A 15,737-nucleotide genomic window follows, 5' to 3' on the forward strand; every position below is an offset into this window, starting at 1 on the left:
TTGAAATGTATCCAGAGCACACTGGAGACAGCCGGGGTAAGAAACAAACGGGGTAAGAAACAAACGAACGAACCTCATCAGAGCTGGCACTTTCCCTCCAGGTATTGCAGAGCGCCCCAGAGGCTCCTGCAGAGAAGGAGGAATTTGGACCCACTGAAAAGCAAGCCTTCCTTCTCTCTCTGTGTGACTTCCTTGGCCATGTCTTTCGTTGCTCTCAGTACCTTACAGAACGTGGGCCACTTCGTTGGAATTCACTCATGGCTCTGGCCGAGAGAGGCTTCCTGCAGTCACTGTTAGAACACAGAGCTGAGCCAATCAGGCCCTTTCACATTGTAGGTGCTCTGGCACGTCCACATTGCTTTCAGAAATCATGCAGGAAGAGAAAATCAAAAGTGGCTCTGGAAGGCAGCTTCGTAAGAGACACATAGCTGCCCGATGCTCCTGGAAGCCAGCAGTGACTGAACTGAGCCATCTTTGCTAAGCAGGCCCTGCTCGAGGGCATCCTCTGATGAGGTCTCGTCACAGGGCTTTGCTTGAACAGAGGCCTTTGTTCTCGGGACTTGGATCCATGACAGTATGGATAAGTAGCTGCTTTTCAAAACTTCTACAAAGATGACGGCTATAGGCAAATACAAGGAGGCTTCAAAAAGTTCATGGAAAATGGACTTCAAAAGTGTGGATTGTTTTTCTCATAGACTTTTCCTAGCGCCCTCATAAATGCAATGGTACATTTGAAGTGAAACCATAAACTTCCTAAAATATAATTCTTTGGCAGCAGTATATATCAGGTTTTCAAAGTACCATATAGCCAGCCATGATCAACATTTCTTAAAAGATTAGACACTAGAAAATACTAGTACATTGTACAAAGTACAGGGGTTGAGACTGTAAAACTTGTGAGTCAGTTATACAATCGTGTGCCCTATAATATCTTTTGGGCAACATCCAATCACATATAAGTCCATGGTCCCAGTCCCTATGTACCTATTGTATTAAAATCTTAGGTACATGCAGTGGTTCATAGTAACAGTGGCTCAGCTCTATTATTATGTGATATGCATAAAAGCATTGTTATTATTAATGCATTATTCTAAATATATTCTAGTATATCTGAAGTGTTTCTTTTAATTTTTTTATGCACAGAAAGGTACACTACAAGGTTTACTGTATACTAAGACAAATATCTGTCATTAGATATGAACTATATCTAAATATTTCATTGTCCCATAAAAATTTGACTTGAAAGAGACTTGGGAAAAGAACCATTCATAATCCTGGGACTCCCTTTATGTCACTCGGTGTTCAGAATAATGCCAAATCACAGGGCATTCTTATTCACAATGCATTGTGGAGGGTAAGCCGCATGTGCTATGCGTGTCTTGGGTTGTGATGTACAAATGTATTACTTACTTCAGAGATGTAAGAGCCCCCAATAAAATGATTTTTTAAAAAATATTACTTACTATAGGCCTTAATGAAAAATGTTGGGAAAACATGAATGTTTAGATGATTTTAGTTGATACAGACTTCTTTGTATTACTCGCCTGTGCTTAGGAGATGTCACTCCAACACCAGACTTAGTGAAATTGTTCATCATTTTGAACAAGTTACTATGTATTTAATTAAAACTGGTGATATTCAGGAATTACGAAACAGGAAGAACATGTGTTCTAATCCTACATAATGTCCTTAACTCTCTGAAGCGGAGCGCCTTCAAACTACTTAGACTACTTCACACCTCTCACTGGAGAATCCCTCTTAGTAGGAAAGAACCTGATGTTTCCGATCTGCTGTCTCTTATGACTGGGGGTGGGGTGGGGTGAGGAATGGCCACCCCTGCTAAGGCATTAGTGAAGGGACTTTTATAACTGCCTATCTTTATAGTTAACTTTACTGCTGAATTTCACCCTTGCAACAGGCAAAACTGGATGGTGGGAGACAACAATGGAGACCCATCCTCATGGCCGTGACGGAGAAGGATTTGCTGCTCTATGACTGCATGCCGTGGACAAGGGATGCCTGGGCTTCCCCGTGTCACAGCTACCCACTTGTCGCTACAAGGTACAGCTAAGCTCAGAAAGATGACGTATTCTGGTCTGCCTCTACTAAAGACTTTGAAAGTGAATCCTATTATCTCCGGTTCCCAAAATTGCCTTTAAATAACTCATGTGGTACATTTAGACCAAAAAAACAGCCCTTTCACCACCATATTGACCTCCCTGAAGCTCCTCGCTCAGAATAAATTGTCTGCCAATAGCATTTTGTGTGTATTTTTCAGTGGTTGGAGCTGCTCCCTCCAAGGCTTGCTTAGTCAGGAAGATAAGTATTTCAGGGTTTTTTTCCCCCCTTTAATTTGTTGACAGTGACTAGAAAGCCACTGACGTTGTGGCAGCCTTTGGACTGAGTGACGACAGGCACTACACCAGAATGCGGCACGGTAGATAAACCACAACTCTCAGCCAGAACGCTCGCCAACTTCTCTTTCTAGTGGAAGGGCACATGATTTTGATTCCACCAAATAAACATTCATTAGACCTGAAACCACAGGGTGCTCCTCACATGCCAGATGTGGAGTCTTGGAAGGGGAACGAACAGGAAACCTTGACTTGAAGGCCAAGGTGTCCTTAAGGGATAGTAGCTGTGAAGCTAGAATCCCTACTCGCATTCATTCCATTTGATTTGAGTTGGAAGAATAATCCGGTGCTGATGTGACTCAAAAGCTGGGACATTTAAAGCAAGGCCCCCGGAAAAGTATCTGGCAACCGAAAGAGCAAAGGGACGGAACCATCTGGTGTGTCCTGTGGGGAACATTGTGGGAGTAGCCTGCTCTGAGCAGAAAAAGCTTCTGCGTGGAAGAAAGACTGCATGAGGGGGAGACCTTTGCTTTATTTGGACTATCCTTTACCTTATCAAGTGCCCTGGCCTGTATTAATCTGTGCCTAAAAAAATGTGAGCTCTCTACTGCATGCATCCTATTTCATTAGCACTTGTAGCTAAAACAAATGAAACCAGCAGGGTTGCCTCGAAGGCACTGAGAACGCTTCATGGTAGAGTTTGAGTCCCTGTCCCATCAGGTAGTTCCTTGGGAGTGGGGTGGGGTGGGGGGTGCTGCTTACCCTCTCTGTCTGCCACGGTTTTATCCTTTGTTAGCTGGACCCGAAGGAGAGGGCTGGGTGTGAGCTTGTAAAGAGTTAATACTTAGAAAGTGACTCCAATGGTGCCTTACACTTTCTAGTTTCTTGGTTAAGTGTGAGCTGCTTGAATTCTAATGAAAATGGTTTTCAATGAGTATGTCAAAGGGGAATTCTGTTTTAAAAGTTTCAGTGGTCTGCTCTGGCCGTTGTCAAAAGAGGGGTTCTGGGGCTCCTTGTCTGTTGTCGCAGTAGTTCCATGTTAAATATGGGGCGCGCAGATGTACCCTTCCTGTCGTGTGCATTGAACTGGGCGTTAATTGCATGGGTGTGCCTGTCATTCTCTGAATATTGTGGCCCTTAATAAGTTTAATTAATGCCTCGGCAGGATTCTCTGCTCCTTGCTCAAGAAGTGCTGGAGGATAAGGGGCAAATGTGACAGGCAGATGTGAGGTGTGGCTTTGCTGTTGGCCAGGTGGAATTGGTTTTAAGTCACTCCGTGCTAGAATTGGAGGGGGCCCGACCCTCCTGTGCCAGACAGAGGGTGTGGACTGTGGTCACTGAGGGGAGGACCAGACCAGGAGATTACCCACAGAGGGAGGCCAGTGTGTGTGTGGGAAACAGTTTGAGACGGGTGTGAGTAAAGAGAAAAGGCTGAATGTTCACTTTCCCTGACTGTTTGTAATGCTTTGCAACGTGTTCTCATGAGGGCTGGGGCTGGGAGAAAAGACAGGGGAAGGGAAAGAAATGAAGGACCATGGTTATCCACAAAAGGAGATCCTCCACACCAAGCCCAATCTGCTGCAGAGCGCCCTACAGGAGCTGACTGCCACATCTTTATTGTGTTGTGTGTGTGTGTGTGTGTGTGTGTGTGTGTGTGTGTGTGTGTGTACATGCTGTCTGTTCAGACTGCCAACATGTTGTTCAGCCATCTAGTGCTTCAACCACTGCATAACCAGGCCCCCTCAAAAGGAAATCCTCACAAATTAAGAAATCACTGTAATTGTAAATTACAGCACATTTTTAGGGTGATGTGAATTAACATAAGCTCCCATTTACACTGGATTCCATGTTTACGGGTTCTCAGGAACAAAATCTTTCTCTGTGTGTATGTGTGTTTTGCTTATAGCTCATATTTCAGAGAGCTCTGGTGGCGTAGTGGTTATGCATTGGGCTGTTAACCACAAGATCAGCAGTTCAATACCACCAGCCTCTCCACTGGAGAAAGACAGAGCTTTCTACTCCTGTAAAGAGTACCAGTCTCAGAAACTCACAGGGACATAGCCCTGTCCTCTAAGTCAGCATCGACTGGATGGCAATGTGTTTGGTTTTAGAATATTTCATGTCAGTGAAGAATGTAGTAAACCATGAACGTGACAAATGAAGAGGGCTTTTATTTTACAGGCAGAAAGACAGACACACACACACCCTGATTTTATAGGTCCTGTGGATTTTGTAGTCTCTATTCCTACAAACATTCTTTGCCTGGGAGAGTGGCTACTTGACAGCCTGAAAAATTGAGTTGAAGTGCCCTAGGACATGGGAGGCAAAAACTGCTAGAAAGCCTTTGCGAGAGCTCCTCTGAGCCCCTACGCCAGGCGCCCTTTGGCAGTGTGTCCTGTCCAACTGCTGCTCAGCCCGAGTCCGCAGCTGCTTTGAATTAGATTCCTTCTGCCAAGTATTTCCTAATCAGCTCTGGAGGGAAAATGCTCCTAGATTGTGTGTTCTAAGGTCGGATTTGGGATTAATACTCAAGCTGAAGGTGGAGGCATACTTTCCCCCGCATGCTGTCTCACTCGGAGTCACTTGGAAGCGTATTTAATTAACTCATGCCTAGATAGCTGACATTTAATCGGCACGTTGCTTCTGCTGTACCTGACTCAGTGCAGGGTTCCCTGGTACAAATCATGGACCTCTGAGGAAACCCTTTCTTGGGGTGGTGGGGCATGAATTCAATACTCTCTCCTTTATAACACTAAGCTGTTTGCTTTTTCCGCTGTGTTAACTTTTGCACTGAGGGTAGAAAAATAATATGGGCAACACTGCAGGCAAGTGTGCATGAGTCGAGATAAGACACCAGACTGTATTTAGGAGTCGTCCTATTCTTCATCACCACGGCTCTGTTGAAGCAGAAACGTTCGCTTTATTTCATCCCAACCCTTGAGTGTCCATCCATCTTAATCTCTGCATTGTAAAAAGAGTCCCGTGAGACCATGCATGTGACTGAGAGAAGGACGACGGCAGGCTCGAGGAGGAGCACCCGTGACTGAGGTGTGACCTGAACTAGCCAAGCTGTTGTTGGTTTGTTGTTATTGTGCTTTTTGCAAATCATTTTTTTTCCTTGAGAATTTGTCATACAGTTTCTCTAAAATGAACAAATGGAGTTTACCACTAATGGAAAACACTGACAGCATTCGTTGCCAGTGATGAAATTCTAATTTTTAAGCGAAAATTCGAGTTCTGGAAAACTTGAATCTGCCCCCTAAGCCTGACAGCTTTCCAGTGTTTGAAGACTTCCTGCAGGATCAGTGGCGATAGTGACAGATGCAACTTTTTGACCATTTATATGATGGCATGTTTTTAGCATTTAAACTTAGGGAGCAAACACTTTGCAAAGGACCAGTACTTACTGTTGCATGAGTGAACAATGTCCTTTCAAGATACAAGTGAGACCAGTGGATTTTTAATGTCGTGGATAGAAAAACATTGATAAGGTTTCAGATTCCACGTTGCACCTGACCTTTAAGAAATCACTACTTAAAAATAATAATAATAATAATAATAAATAAAAAGAAACCACTACTTGATGAATTTGGGTTAGAATGTTACCCACAATTATCTTTTAAGACTAGTAAAACATTTTCTTTGCCAACTACATACCTGTGTGAGGCCACGTTTTCTTCATATACTTAACCTGTACAAGGGGCTTCAAAATGCTTGCGGGCAATGAAATGAAAGATAATGACATTTTCCCACAAACTCTTTGAAGCCTCTCATAGCACACCACAAAATGCAGAAACAGATAAGAGAATTCAACTATATTAAGCTAAACATGAGAGTTGCCAGAAAATAGAAAACTGTATGACTATTTTCATTATTTTAAAATATTATTTAATATTTAAACAACTTATATTAACTTGTTATGAGTTTATTATTTTAAGAGATCTCAATAATTTTAGCAGTACAAAAGTGTTCCCAGATCGAAAAGTTGGCAAACGCCTGTCTCAGTGCTGGCTACGCACTGGAATTTTTTGGAGAGCTTTTAACCTAATGATACCTGGGCCCCACCCTAAACCAATTAAATCTGAATTTTTGAGGGTGTGAACCAGACAGTAGTTTTTCAGAGCTCTGCACCTGGTGACTCTAGTGTACAGACAGGGTTGGGAACTGCAGTAATTAACTTGACTGAACCAGTTGACAGACAGAAGAAACATGCCTTCTCTTCGTGAGCTACGCTTGGTCCTGCATTATCTGAACCAACCTTGGCTCCTTGAACAATTGTATTCTAAGAAGCATCTTGTATGTCTTCTTATTAAGAATATTGTTAAAAGAGTGAAAGAAGGAACCAGCAAATTTGGGGATGGGGGCTATACACACACGCATACACAGCCTATGATGAAGTTCAGAACCAACCATTTCAATTTACTTCTCTTTTTGGTATACATTCCCCCAAAAGTTTTTTAAAATCCTGTCTGGAAACATGGTCTCTGAAGTGATTTCTGATAAATGAGATCCTTTGTTGGCTCTGTGCTACTAATCTATGTAGAACTTCAACCTGGCTCTTCCCAAACTTTTCAGACTGGCGTCATTTTAAAAATAATTAATAGACTGTTTACAGAAGGATAGTATGTAGAGTACCATGTATCTTCCCTAGTACAGTTTCTTTCATTAGTATGATAGAATCGTTGCAATTAATGAACTAATATTGATTGCATGTTACTGTCTATAGTCTGTGATTTGCATGAAGGGTCAGCCTTTATGTTGTACAGTGCCAGGGCTTTGATAAACACATAATGGCTTATTCAGCATCACAGCTGCCTACAGAATCCTTCCACCTGAAAATTCCCAATGCTTACCCTTTCATCTTTACCCTCTCTGCCCCTGAGCCCTGGCCACTCAACATTTTACACTGTTTGGCCTATTTAAAAATGTCATACAGTCGGGCTCATACAGTGCATAGCCTTTTCAGAATGGAGTGAAGTTTCCTCCATGTCTTTTTGTGGTATTTGATTGTGTTTTATGTGAATGTTTTCATAGCAAATTAGGTTGCCATCTGACAATTTCCATACAGATTGATCATTGACATTAGTCCTATTTTTCACATTCTGTCAACATTCTCTTAAAATGTGTTTTGGCTGTCCCATTTAATGCATTCATTCATTTATACATATATAGAGAACATTTTATTGTGAATTAAGTGAAGGTTTACAGAGCAAATCATAGTTTTCCATTCATAGGCATTCTGATTCGACTCCTGCATTACATTCCCTCCAATGTACCATCCTTACCCTACCTTCTTCCTGCCTCTCATCTTTCCATTTCTTCCTCCTTACCTTGCCTACACCTCTGACCTTTGCCCTGGGTAAATGCTGCTCTTGTTTTACCTTCAATGACTGATTATTCTACTACAGAGGTGAGTTCCTTTCCAGAACTGGTCTCTTAGACAATTTCGCATTCTGTTTTACAGTTTTCTCCCACTCTCTCCAGACTTTCTAATGTGATCCTTTTCGGAGCAGTTGGTAGCAGCATACTATTTAGTTCTGCTCTTAGGGTTGTGGAATCTGATGTTTGCATGGTCCATTAGACTAATTGTTTCCTTGTGTCTTTTGATTGTCATCACTCTTCTTTCCTCTGGTTGGGGAGAGACCAATAGTTGCTCCTTAGATGGTTGCTCACAAGTTTCTAAGACCCCAGTCGCTACTCACCAAATTAGGGTGCAGAACATGATCTTTGTTGTACCAGTTGACCTTGGTATCCTGTTTCCTCCTCACCACCAGCCCAGACATTGGTTCTCATTCCCCCAGACCCAGTGACTCATTCCCTCAAGGTGTTTGGTTCTGTCTGAGAAGTCTTCCTAACTTCGGCCCCTTTATGCACTACCATATTGTGGATATAGTTGCAGCAAAAATTCTTATACACATACACTCCTACTCACCCTCTCCCACCTATTCTGCCTATGTGACTCTCTATGCATCTACTCATAGATCCCCACAATAGCAGGATTGTGTCTATAGGAGTATTTTTTCTATTGCCTTCAACTCTTATAAACCTCCCAGTGTCTTCCCCTGTACCCATTGTTTTCCCCTACCTCCCTCTGATTGTCTCTTGCCTTCCCCTTTCATCCAAGGTAACACTTGCCTATGCACTGGAGCCCATGACTTCCGATCACTCCTTTCCCCTCCCACCTCTGGGGGTTCCATTTCTGGTACTCTAGTTTCCCCGCCCCCTTATCTTCTCGTCTTTGCTTTGGATTCCGTGTTGGCCTTTTGAACACTTGAAGATTATTGGTTTGGTTTGGTTTTCTTTTAGCAGAGCACCAATCTAATGGATATTATCCCTTAAATTCTGTGTGTCATTGCTTTACCACTGAAAGGTCATCTCGGGATAGATTTTGTTGAAGGTTTCAATATCACCTCAGGGCAATAATCTCCAGGAATTCCACCTAGTTTGGGTTTTTTAAGAGTTTGCTTCTTCCTGCATTGTTTTCCAAGTCTATCTAGGGTCATCTCTTGCAACCTGGTCAAGGTAGTCTCAGTGGTAGTCAGGCGCCGTCTAGTTCTGGTCTCAGCAAAGTTGAGGTCCTGCTCATGTAGACTGTGAGCCTTGAAGACCTGTTTCTTCTAGGAGATTTTGGTTACCTTTTTACACTTTTGCTTCTGACAAGTAGAGACCCATAATTGTACAAGGAAGTTTCCAAATGTTCATGAAAAAATTGCATTCTATATCAGTTCCACTTTTCCACAAGCCTTTTAAGCCCCCTCATCTCTTACCTGACTGATTATAAGCCCCTAGGACCCCAGATACGCCTTATTTCATGAGAATGTAGTACATGAACTGTGTGAACTATGCCAGTTGACTTGAGTTGCCCTATGAGACTATGGTCCTCTAAACTAACTCCAGAAAACTAATCTCAGAAGGTTTTTGTTTGTTATCAGTAGTTGTGTACTCAATATATAGATATCTGCATTTACATGTTAACTGTTACCACACATGTGTAAACTTAACCTATCCATATCCCTGCAGGCCGTTCCATTTGTGACCCTAGTCTCCTTCACTTGGTTTTTGTTGGGACTGTTGCCCTCCCATATAGGTCACTTTCCTTAGTACGGGCATCTTTTTCTCATGAGTGCTTCTCAAGAACATCATTTATTTTGGTCATTCTGTGTTCACTACACCCACATGCAGTGCTTTTTCCCCATCACCAAAAATACTACGTATTTCTGAACAAGGAACTTTGTGTCACTGACTTAAATTGTACGAATATGCCTGGGTGATATAACCAGTTGGTTTGTTCAGCTGCTAATGAAAAGGTTGGAGGTTCAAGTCCACCTGGAGGTGCCTTGAGAGAAAGGCCTGGCGATCTACAACTAAAATGTGGAGCCCAGTCCTACCCAGCCACACATCTCTACCATGTTCTTATCTTTTACCCCTGTTATAATTGAGTTGGTTGCTTATTGTTCTTTGTGTATTTGAGGTAGGTGTCCTTTATCAGATAAGTGCTTTGCAAATATTTTCCCCCAGACTCCGGTTTTGTATCTTCACTCTTTTAACACTGCCTTTCACAGAGCAGAAGTTTTATTTTCTGTGAAGTTCAACTTGTGAATTTTTTGTTTCATGGTTTATGCTTTTGGTGGTATAGCTGAAGACTCATTGCCAAACCCACAAACACATAGGGGTTTTTTTCCTGTTAGCTTCTAGAATATTACAGTTTTACATTTTACATGTATACCTACATTTGGAGTTGATTTTTGTGAAAGGTTGAAAGGCATAAGTAGATTATTATGCCGTATACACTCGTGTATAAGCCCAGTTTTTCAGCACTTTTTTTAAAGAAGTAATTTTATTAGGGGCTCATACAACTCTTATCACAATCCATACATACATCAATTGTGTAAAGCACATTTGTGCATTCGTTGCCCTCATCATTCTCAAAACAGTTTCTCTCTACTGAAGCCCTTAGCATCAGCTCCTCATTTCCCCCCTCCCTATCCCCTACCCCCTCCTTCATGAACCCTTGATAACTTATAAATTATTATTTTGTCATATTTTACACTGTCTGACGTCTCCCCTCACCCACTTTTCTGTTGTCCATCCCCTAGGGAGGAGATCATATGTAGATTCTTGCAATCGGTTCCCCGTTTCCACCCCACCCTCCCTGTATCGCAACTCTTACCACTGGTCCTGAAGGGATCATCTGTCCTGGATTCCCTGTGTTTCCAGTTCCTATCTCTACCAATGTACATCCTCTGGCCTAGCCGGATTATTCAGCACGTTTTTATGGTACAATTAGGAGCCTTGGCTGATATTGGGGTCAGCTTATACTCAAGTATATACAGTACATATATTAGCAAATGGCTATCCATTTGCTCTAGCAGCATTTGTTGGGAGCCACCCTTTCTACACTGAATTGCCCTTGCTCCTTTGAACCATGTTACGTGTGTGTGTTTCAAAAATTCATGGAAAAATTCCATGATCTTTTCATTCTATTTCCCCATGAACTTTTCAAGCTCCCTCATTATTTGAGGGGATTTGCTTCTGGGCTCCCTATTCTGTTTCATTAATCAATGTGTCTAGTCTGCCATACTTGTCTTGATTACTATAATTTGTATAGTAAACACTAGCACTTGCCCACCAATATTCTTCTCCAGTATTGTGTTAACTCATTTTCCTTTCCGTGTAAACTCTGGAAACAATTTGTGTATGCCTCCTAAATAATTTTTCAGATGACCATTGGGAGTGCATTGACTCTGTAGATCAACTTAAGAATAGACATCTTAACAATATTGAATCTTCCTATTCATGACTACTGAATATTTCTTGATTTATTTAGATGTTGTTTGATATCTTTAATCAAAATCTCTTACAGTTTTCTTCAGTCAGATCCTGTACATATTTTGTTAGATTTATGCTAAACATTTGGTTTTTGTTTTGGTATGAATGTATACTAATGTAAATAGTATTGCTTTTGTTAGTTTTTGGTTGTTTGTTTGTTTGTTTTTTAAGCAAAAGGGAAGAAATGTATTGGAGTCCATACAGGAAACCCTAGAGGGCCCCAGCACACCCCACTGTGGAGGCATGCCCAGCAAAGGGTCACACCACTCACTGTACCTCCATCTCCCAGAGGGACTCGAGCCGAGCCCCAAAGCCCCAGGACTGGCTGGGTTTTTTTTATTTTTAAGTATTGTATTTTTTAAGCTTCAAATTTCAACTATTCATTGCTGGGATATATGAGAGCACTTGGCACATGTGAAAATATATCCCATCACCGTGTTATAAGCACTTAGTAGTTCCAGGGATTTGTTTTTGTTGGTCCTTTGGGATTTTCTATAAAGAAAATCCAAACTCATCTCAGAGCAAAAGTAGGTTTTTTTCCTGAAATAATTTTTTCCACATAACATTTCTTGATAAATAATGAACTTGTAGAATATTTATATGAAACCACCATGCATCTTAAAAGAAAAAGCCCAAGTTTGTACCGGCCTTGGCTCTGTACTTGCTTCAGCCTTCTCCATCCCCAGGACAGGGGTTCGCTGGCCTCTGCTCCAGAAGATCTTTGACTGGAAAGTTTGAAGAGCAGTTTACCCACCCAGTGTTCCTGAGAGAAGCTTTATTTTTTTAACCTGGAGCTATTTACTGATATCATTTTCTTTTTTTTTAAATCATTTTATTAGGGGTTCATACAACTCTTTTCACAGATATCATTTTCTAATAAACACATTATCTCTGTTGCTGTGCATAGCCTGGGGAGTGGGGAGGAGTAGGATCCAGGACTGTGACCTGTCCAGCCTATTGTCATGCCTGACCAGGACACCAGAGGTCATTTTGTAGGAAAACAGTAGCAGGGACTTCAGACACTATAAATGTGCTTTGAAATGTACTTATCTGTAAGCTGCTGGTGAGATGAATGGATAAACAAGTGAGACATACATACAACGGAGCACTACTCAGCCAGTGGGTGCAATGATGTCTTGATAATAAGACAGACAGTGTGACTGGAGCTTGAAGACCTCATGCCGAGTGGAGTAAGGCCATTGTAAAAGGGCAAGTATCACATAGCTTCCTGTATAAAAAGACAAGGAAAATCTCATGTATCTAAACTAGTGTTCATCAGTGGTACCAGAGGTATGTGGGAAGGGAAAATGGTGGTAGGTGGGGGTGGTTAATGGTGACTAAAATAAAATCATCATGATTAAGGGAAGAGTTACACGGTCCATTTTGTAATTGTTGAAAGTAAGTTGTACATCTGTAAAAATTGAATTGGCTCAAGTTTGGTAATGGATACATTTACAATGACAACGATGACAGAAAGGAAACAGCATAGTTGCTGAGGCAGCTTTTGTACCGCCAAACCCCACATGGATTATGGCTCCTTGGTTTGGAGGTTTAGGGTCCTGGTTTCATGGGACAGGCAAGTTAATTATCCTAATAACATGTGCCGTGCTTCTGGTATGCCTCCTAGTTCATGGGTAGTGCCTGGGGTCTGAAAAGCTTTCAAGTGACCAACAATTGGTCTCTCTTCACCCGGAGCAAGGGACGAGTGAGAAGGAGGGTCGTCAGGAATAGAAGGAGGATAGGGAATGTGTGGCTCATTCATTGCCTCCACGAACAACTGGGCAGTGCCTGGCTTCCATTACTGAACATTTTGATCGAAGATCTCAAAGAAGAATACTGATCAAAAAGGGGACACCTTTCAAATTATCATAGACTCACTAGGCCTTCTGAAGCCACGGAGGGTGGATGGATCTTGAAACAATTACCCTGAGATAATCTTTACATGTTAAACCAACAAATATCCACTGAAGGCATCTTAAGACTTTTTAAAGACTTCCCTAGGGAAACGGGAGAGGTCTGCTTTGAGCACTTTACTCTCTAAAGAAGTCGCTCCAAAAAATCCCAAGCTGTCATTGAGTTGATGCCAACTCATAGCAGCCCTGCAGGACAGAGTAGAACTGTCCCTGTGAGCTTCCAAGACTGTGACCCTTTACAGGAGTAGAAAGCCCTGTTTCTCTTCTGCAGAGCGGCTGGGTGGTTTCAAACTGCTGAACTTACAGTTAACAGCCCAACAGGTAACCAGAGCCACCAAGGCTCCAGCTAGAAACTTTCTATATGGGATCAAATTGACAACAGCAACGGGAGATTAGATAACAACCTGAGAGACTACTGAGTTGTGTTAACGAGGGAAGAGGAACAACCAGAAAAGGAGGGTGAGAATTGCTGCACTTGACTGAGAACATGTCCCCGGTCACCTAATTGTACGTGTAGAAGCTGTTGAATTGATGTATGTTTTGCTGTGTATATTTTCAACAACAACAAAACAAATACAACTGGAAGGGGGTGGGGGAACTGAGTGGTGTTTATAATATCCTAGTATTAATTGGCATAGATTCTTAAGCTGTTCCTCTCCTCAGAAGGCAGTAATGGCCTGTACTCTCTGTTCTGTGGCCCCTAGGTTGGTTCATTCTGGCTCCGGATGCCGATCACCCTCCCTTGGATCCGACCTTACCTTTGCTACTCGGACCGGCTCTCGGCAAGGCATTGAAATGCATCTGTTCCGGGTGGAAACCCATCGGGATCTGTCGACCTGGACCAGGATACTTGTGCAGGGTTGTCATGCTGCTGCTGAGTTGATCAAGGAGGTCTCTCTAGGTACAGGTGATGGCGTTTCCTTCTTAATAGCGAGGAGCTAGGACTGCTGTCGGTGCTGAGCTGTGATGGCCTCTGGGTGGGGGGGGAGGGGAGCCGGGGTTGACAGAAGCAAGCCTGGTTTCTCTGTTTCACCAGCAACGTTTTCCTAAGCTCTGCACATGGCTCCAAGCACCATCCTAATGCCCCCTGTGAAACCTTGCATGGTGACAAATCATTTTCATCTGCTGAGAATGCCATTTACCAAACACTGGGTGCATTGACCCTGTAGCTAAAAAGATGTAGGATCTAAAATATGGATAGATGTCCCTAAGATAGAAGCATCTGTCGAGCTTATGGCTCTAGAAAAATAAAGGACTTGGAATGAGAATTCCCTGTCCAAAATTGGAGAGCTTGTGCCCAGCATAATAAGAAAGTAAGCTTGGTGGTCTCTTTCCATTGTTGAAGCGCCCCCTTGTGGTTAGTCTCTATGAATGAGATGTTTTTAGTGGACTTTGGGTAAGATTCAAATACATAAATAAACATTGTGTGTGTATATGTAAATAGTTGCAGTCTTAGGAACCCACAGGGAAGTTCTACCCTGCCCAATAGGGTCGCTATGAGTTGGCATCAGCTTGATGGCAGCAAGTTTCGTGTTTGGCTTTTATATATATGTATGTGTAAACTTCAAGGAATCCTGGTAGTGTAGTGGATTACACGTTGGTCTGCTAACTGCAAGGTTGGCAGTTCAAATCCACTAGCTGTTCCTTGGGAGAAAGAAGAGGCTTTTCTGCTTCTAGAAAGATTTGTAGCCTTAGAAATCCAAAAAGAATAGTTCTACCCTGTCCTAGAAGGTCATTATGAGTGAGAATTGACTCAATGGTAATGAGTATCTGCACACCTACATTTAAAGAGAGCCAGCCCTCACCACTGTACCAAACGTACAGAGAAAGGTTGAACTTGCCAAGGAGCGCATATTAGTTGGGCCCACTGTCAGTGGACAAAGAAATCAAACAGTGTATTTATGGCATTTGGAAAACCTGCAAAAGGCCACTTTAAAATATTACAAAGCAAAGATGTCACTCACTCTAAGGACTAAAGTGCACCTCACTTGGCCATCTTTTCAATGGCCTCATAAGCATGTGAAAGCTGGAAGGTGAACAAGGAAAACTGGAGAAGAATTTGAGCCTTTGAACCATTGTGTTGGTGGAGCATATTGACTGTGCCACGGACGCCGGAAGAATGAACAGATCTGTCTTGGAAAAAGTGCGGCCGGAATATTCCTGGAAAGCAAGGATGGGATGTTTCATCTGCCATTCTTTGGACATGTTATCAAAAGTGAACCACCCTTGAGGAAGGAGACATCATTCTTGGTAAAGTAGAGAATCAGCCAAAAAGAGGCAGAGTGGCTGCAACAATAAGTCCCATGTGGCAACAGTTGTGAGGATGGCATAGGATTCGGCAGTACCTTCTTTTGCTATCCACAAGTTTGCCATGAGTTACAAGTGATGAGACAGCACCCAGCCCAACAGTAACATGTGCACATAGCCCTGGCAGTACAGTGGCTGAGCACTTGGCTGCTAACCAAAAGGTTGGCAGTGTCAACCCACCAGCTATTCCATGGGCCCAAAGCCCTGGCAATTTGCTTCTATAGATTCCAGCCTAGCAAGCCCTCTGGGGCAGTTTTACTTTGTCATATGGAGTCACTGTGATCCGGAATGGGTGTGACAGCACACAACAGAAACTTCTGCACACAGTCCTTTT

General features: G+C 42.5%; 1 protein-coding gene across 1 annotated transcript in view; it reads left to right on the forward strand.

Annotated features, from left to right (window-relative positions):
• SNTB2 (syntrophin beta 2) overlaps positions 1–15,737 on the forward strand; it is a 70,200-nt gene that overhangs the window by 42,014 nt on the left and 12,449 nt on the right. Inside the window, exons 4-5 of the mRNA XM_045293919.1 lie at positions 1,919–2,061; positions 13,801–13,997. Coding sequence (XP_045149854.1) covers positions 1,919–2,061; positions 13,801–13,997 — 340 coding nt within the window. The remainder of the gene's footprint in view (positions 1–1,918; positions 2,062–13,800; positions 13,998–15,737) is intronic.

This window comes from Echinops telfairi, unplaced genomic scaffold (genome assembly GCF_000313985.2).
Source record: "Echinops telfairi isolate 266 unplaced genomic scaffold, ASM31398v2 ScPeMD7_2291;HRSCAF=2852, whole genome shotgun sequence".
Classification (NCBI taxonomy): domain Eukaryota; kingdom Metazoa; phylum Chordata; class Mammalia; order Afrosoricida; family Tenrecidae; genus Echinops; species Echinops telfairi.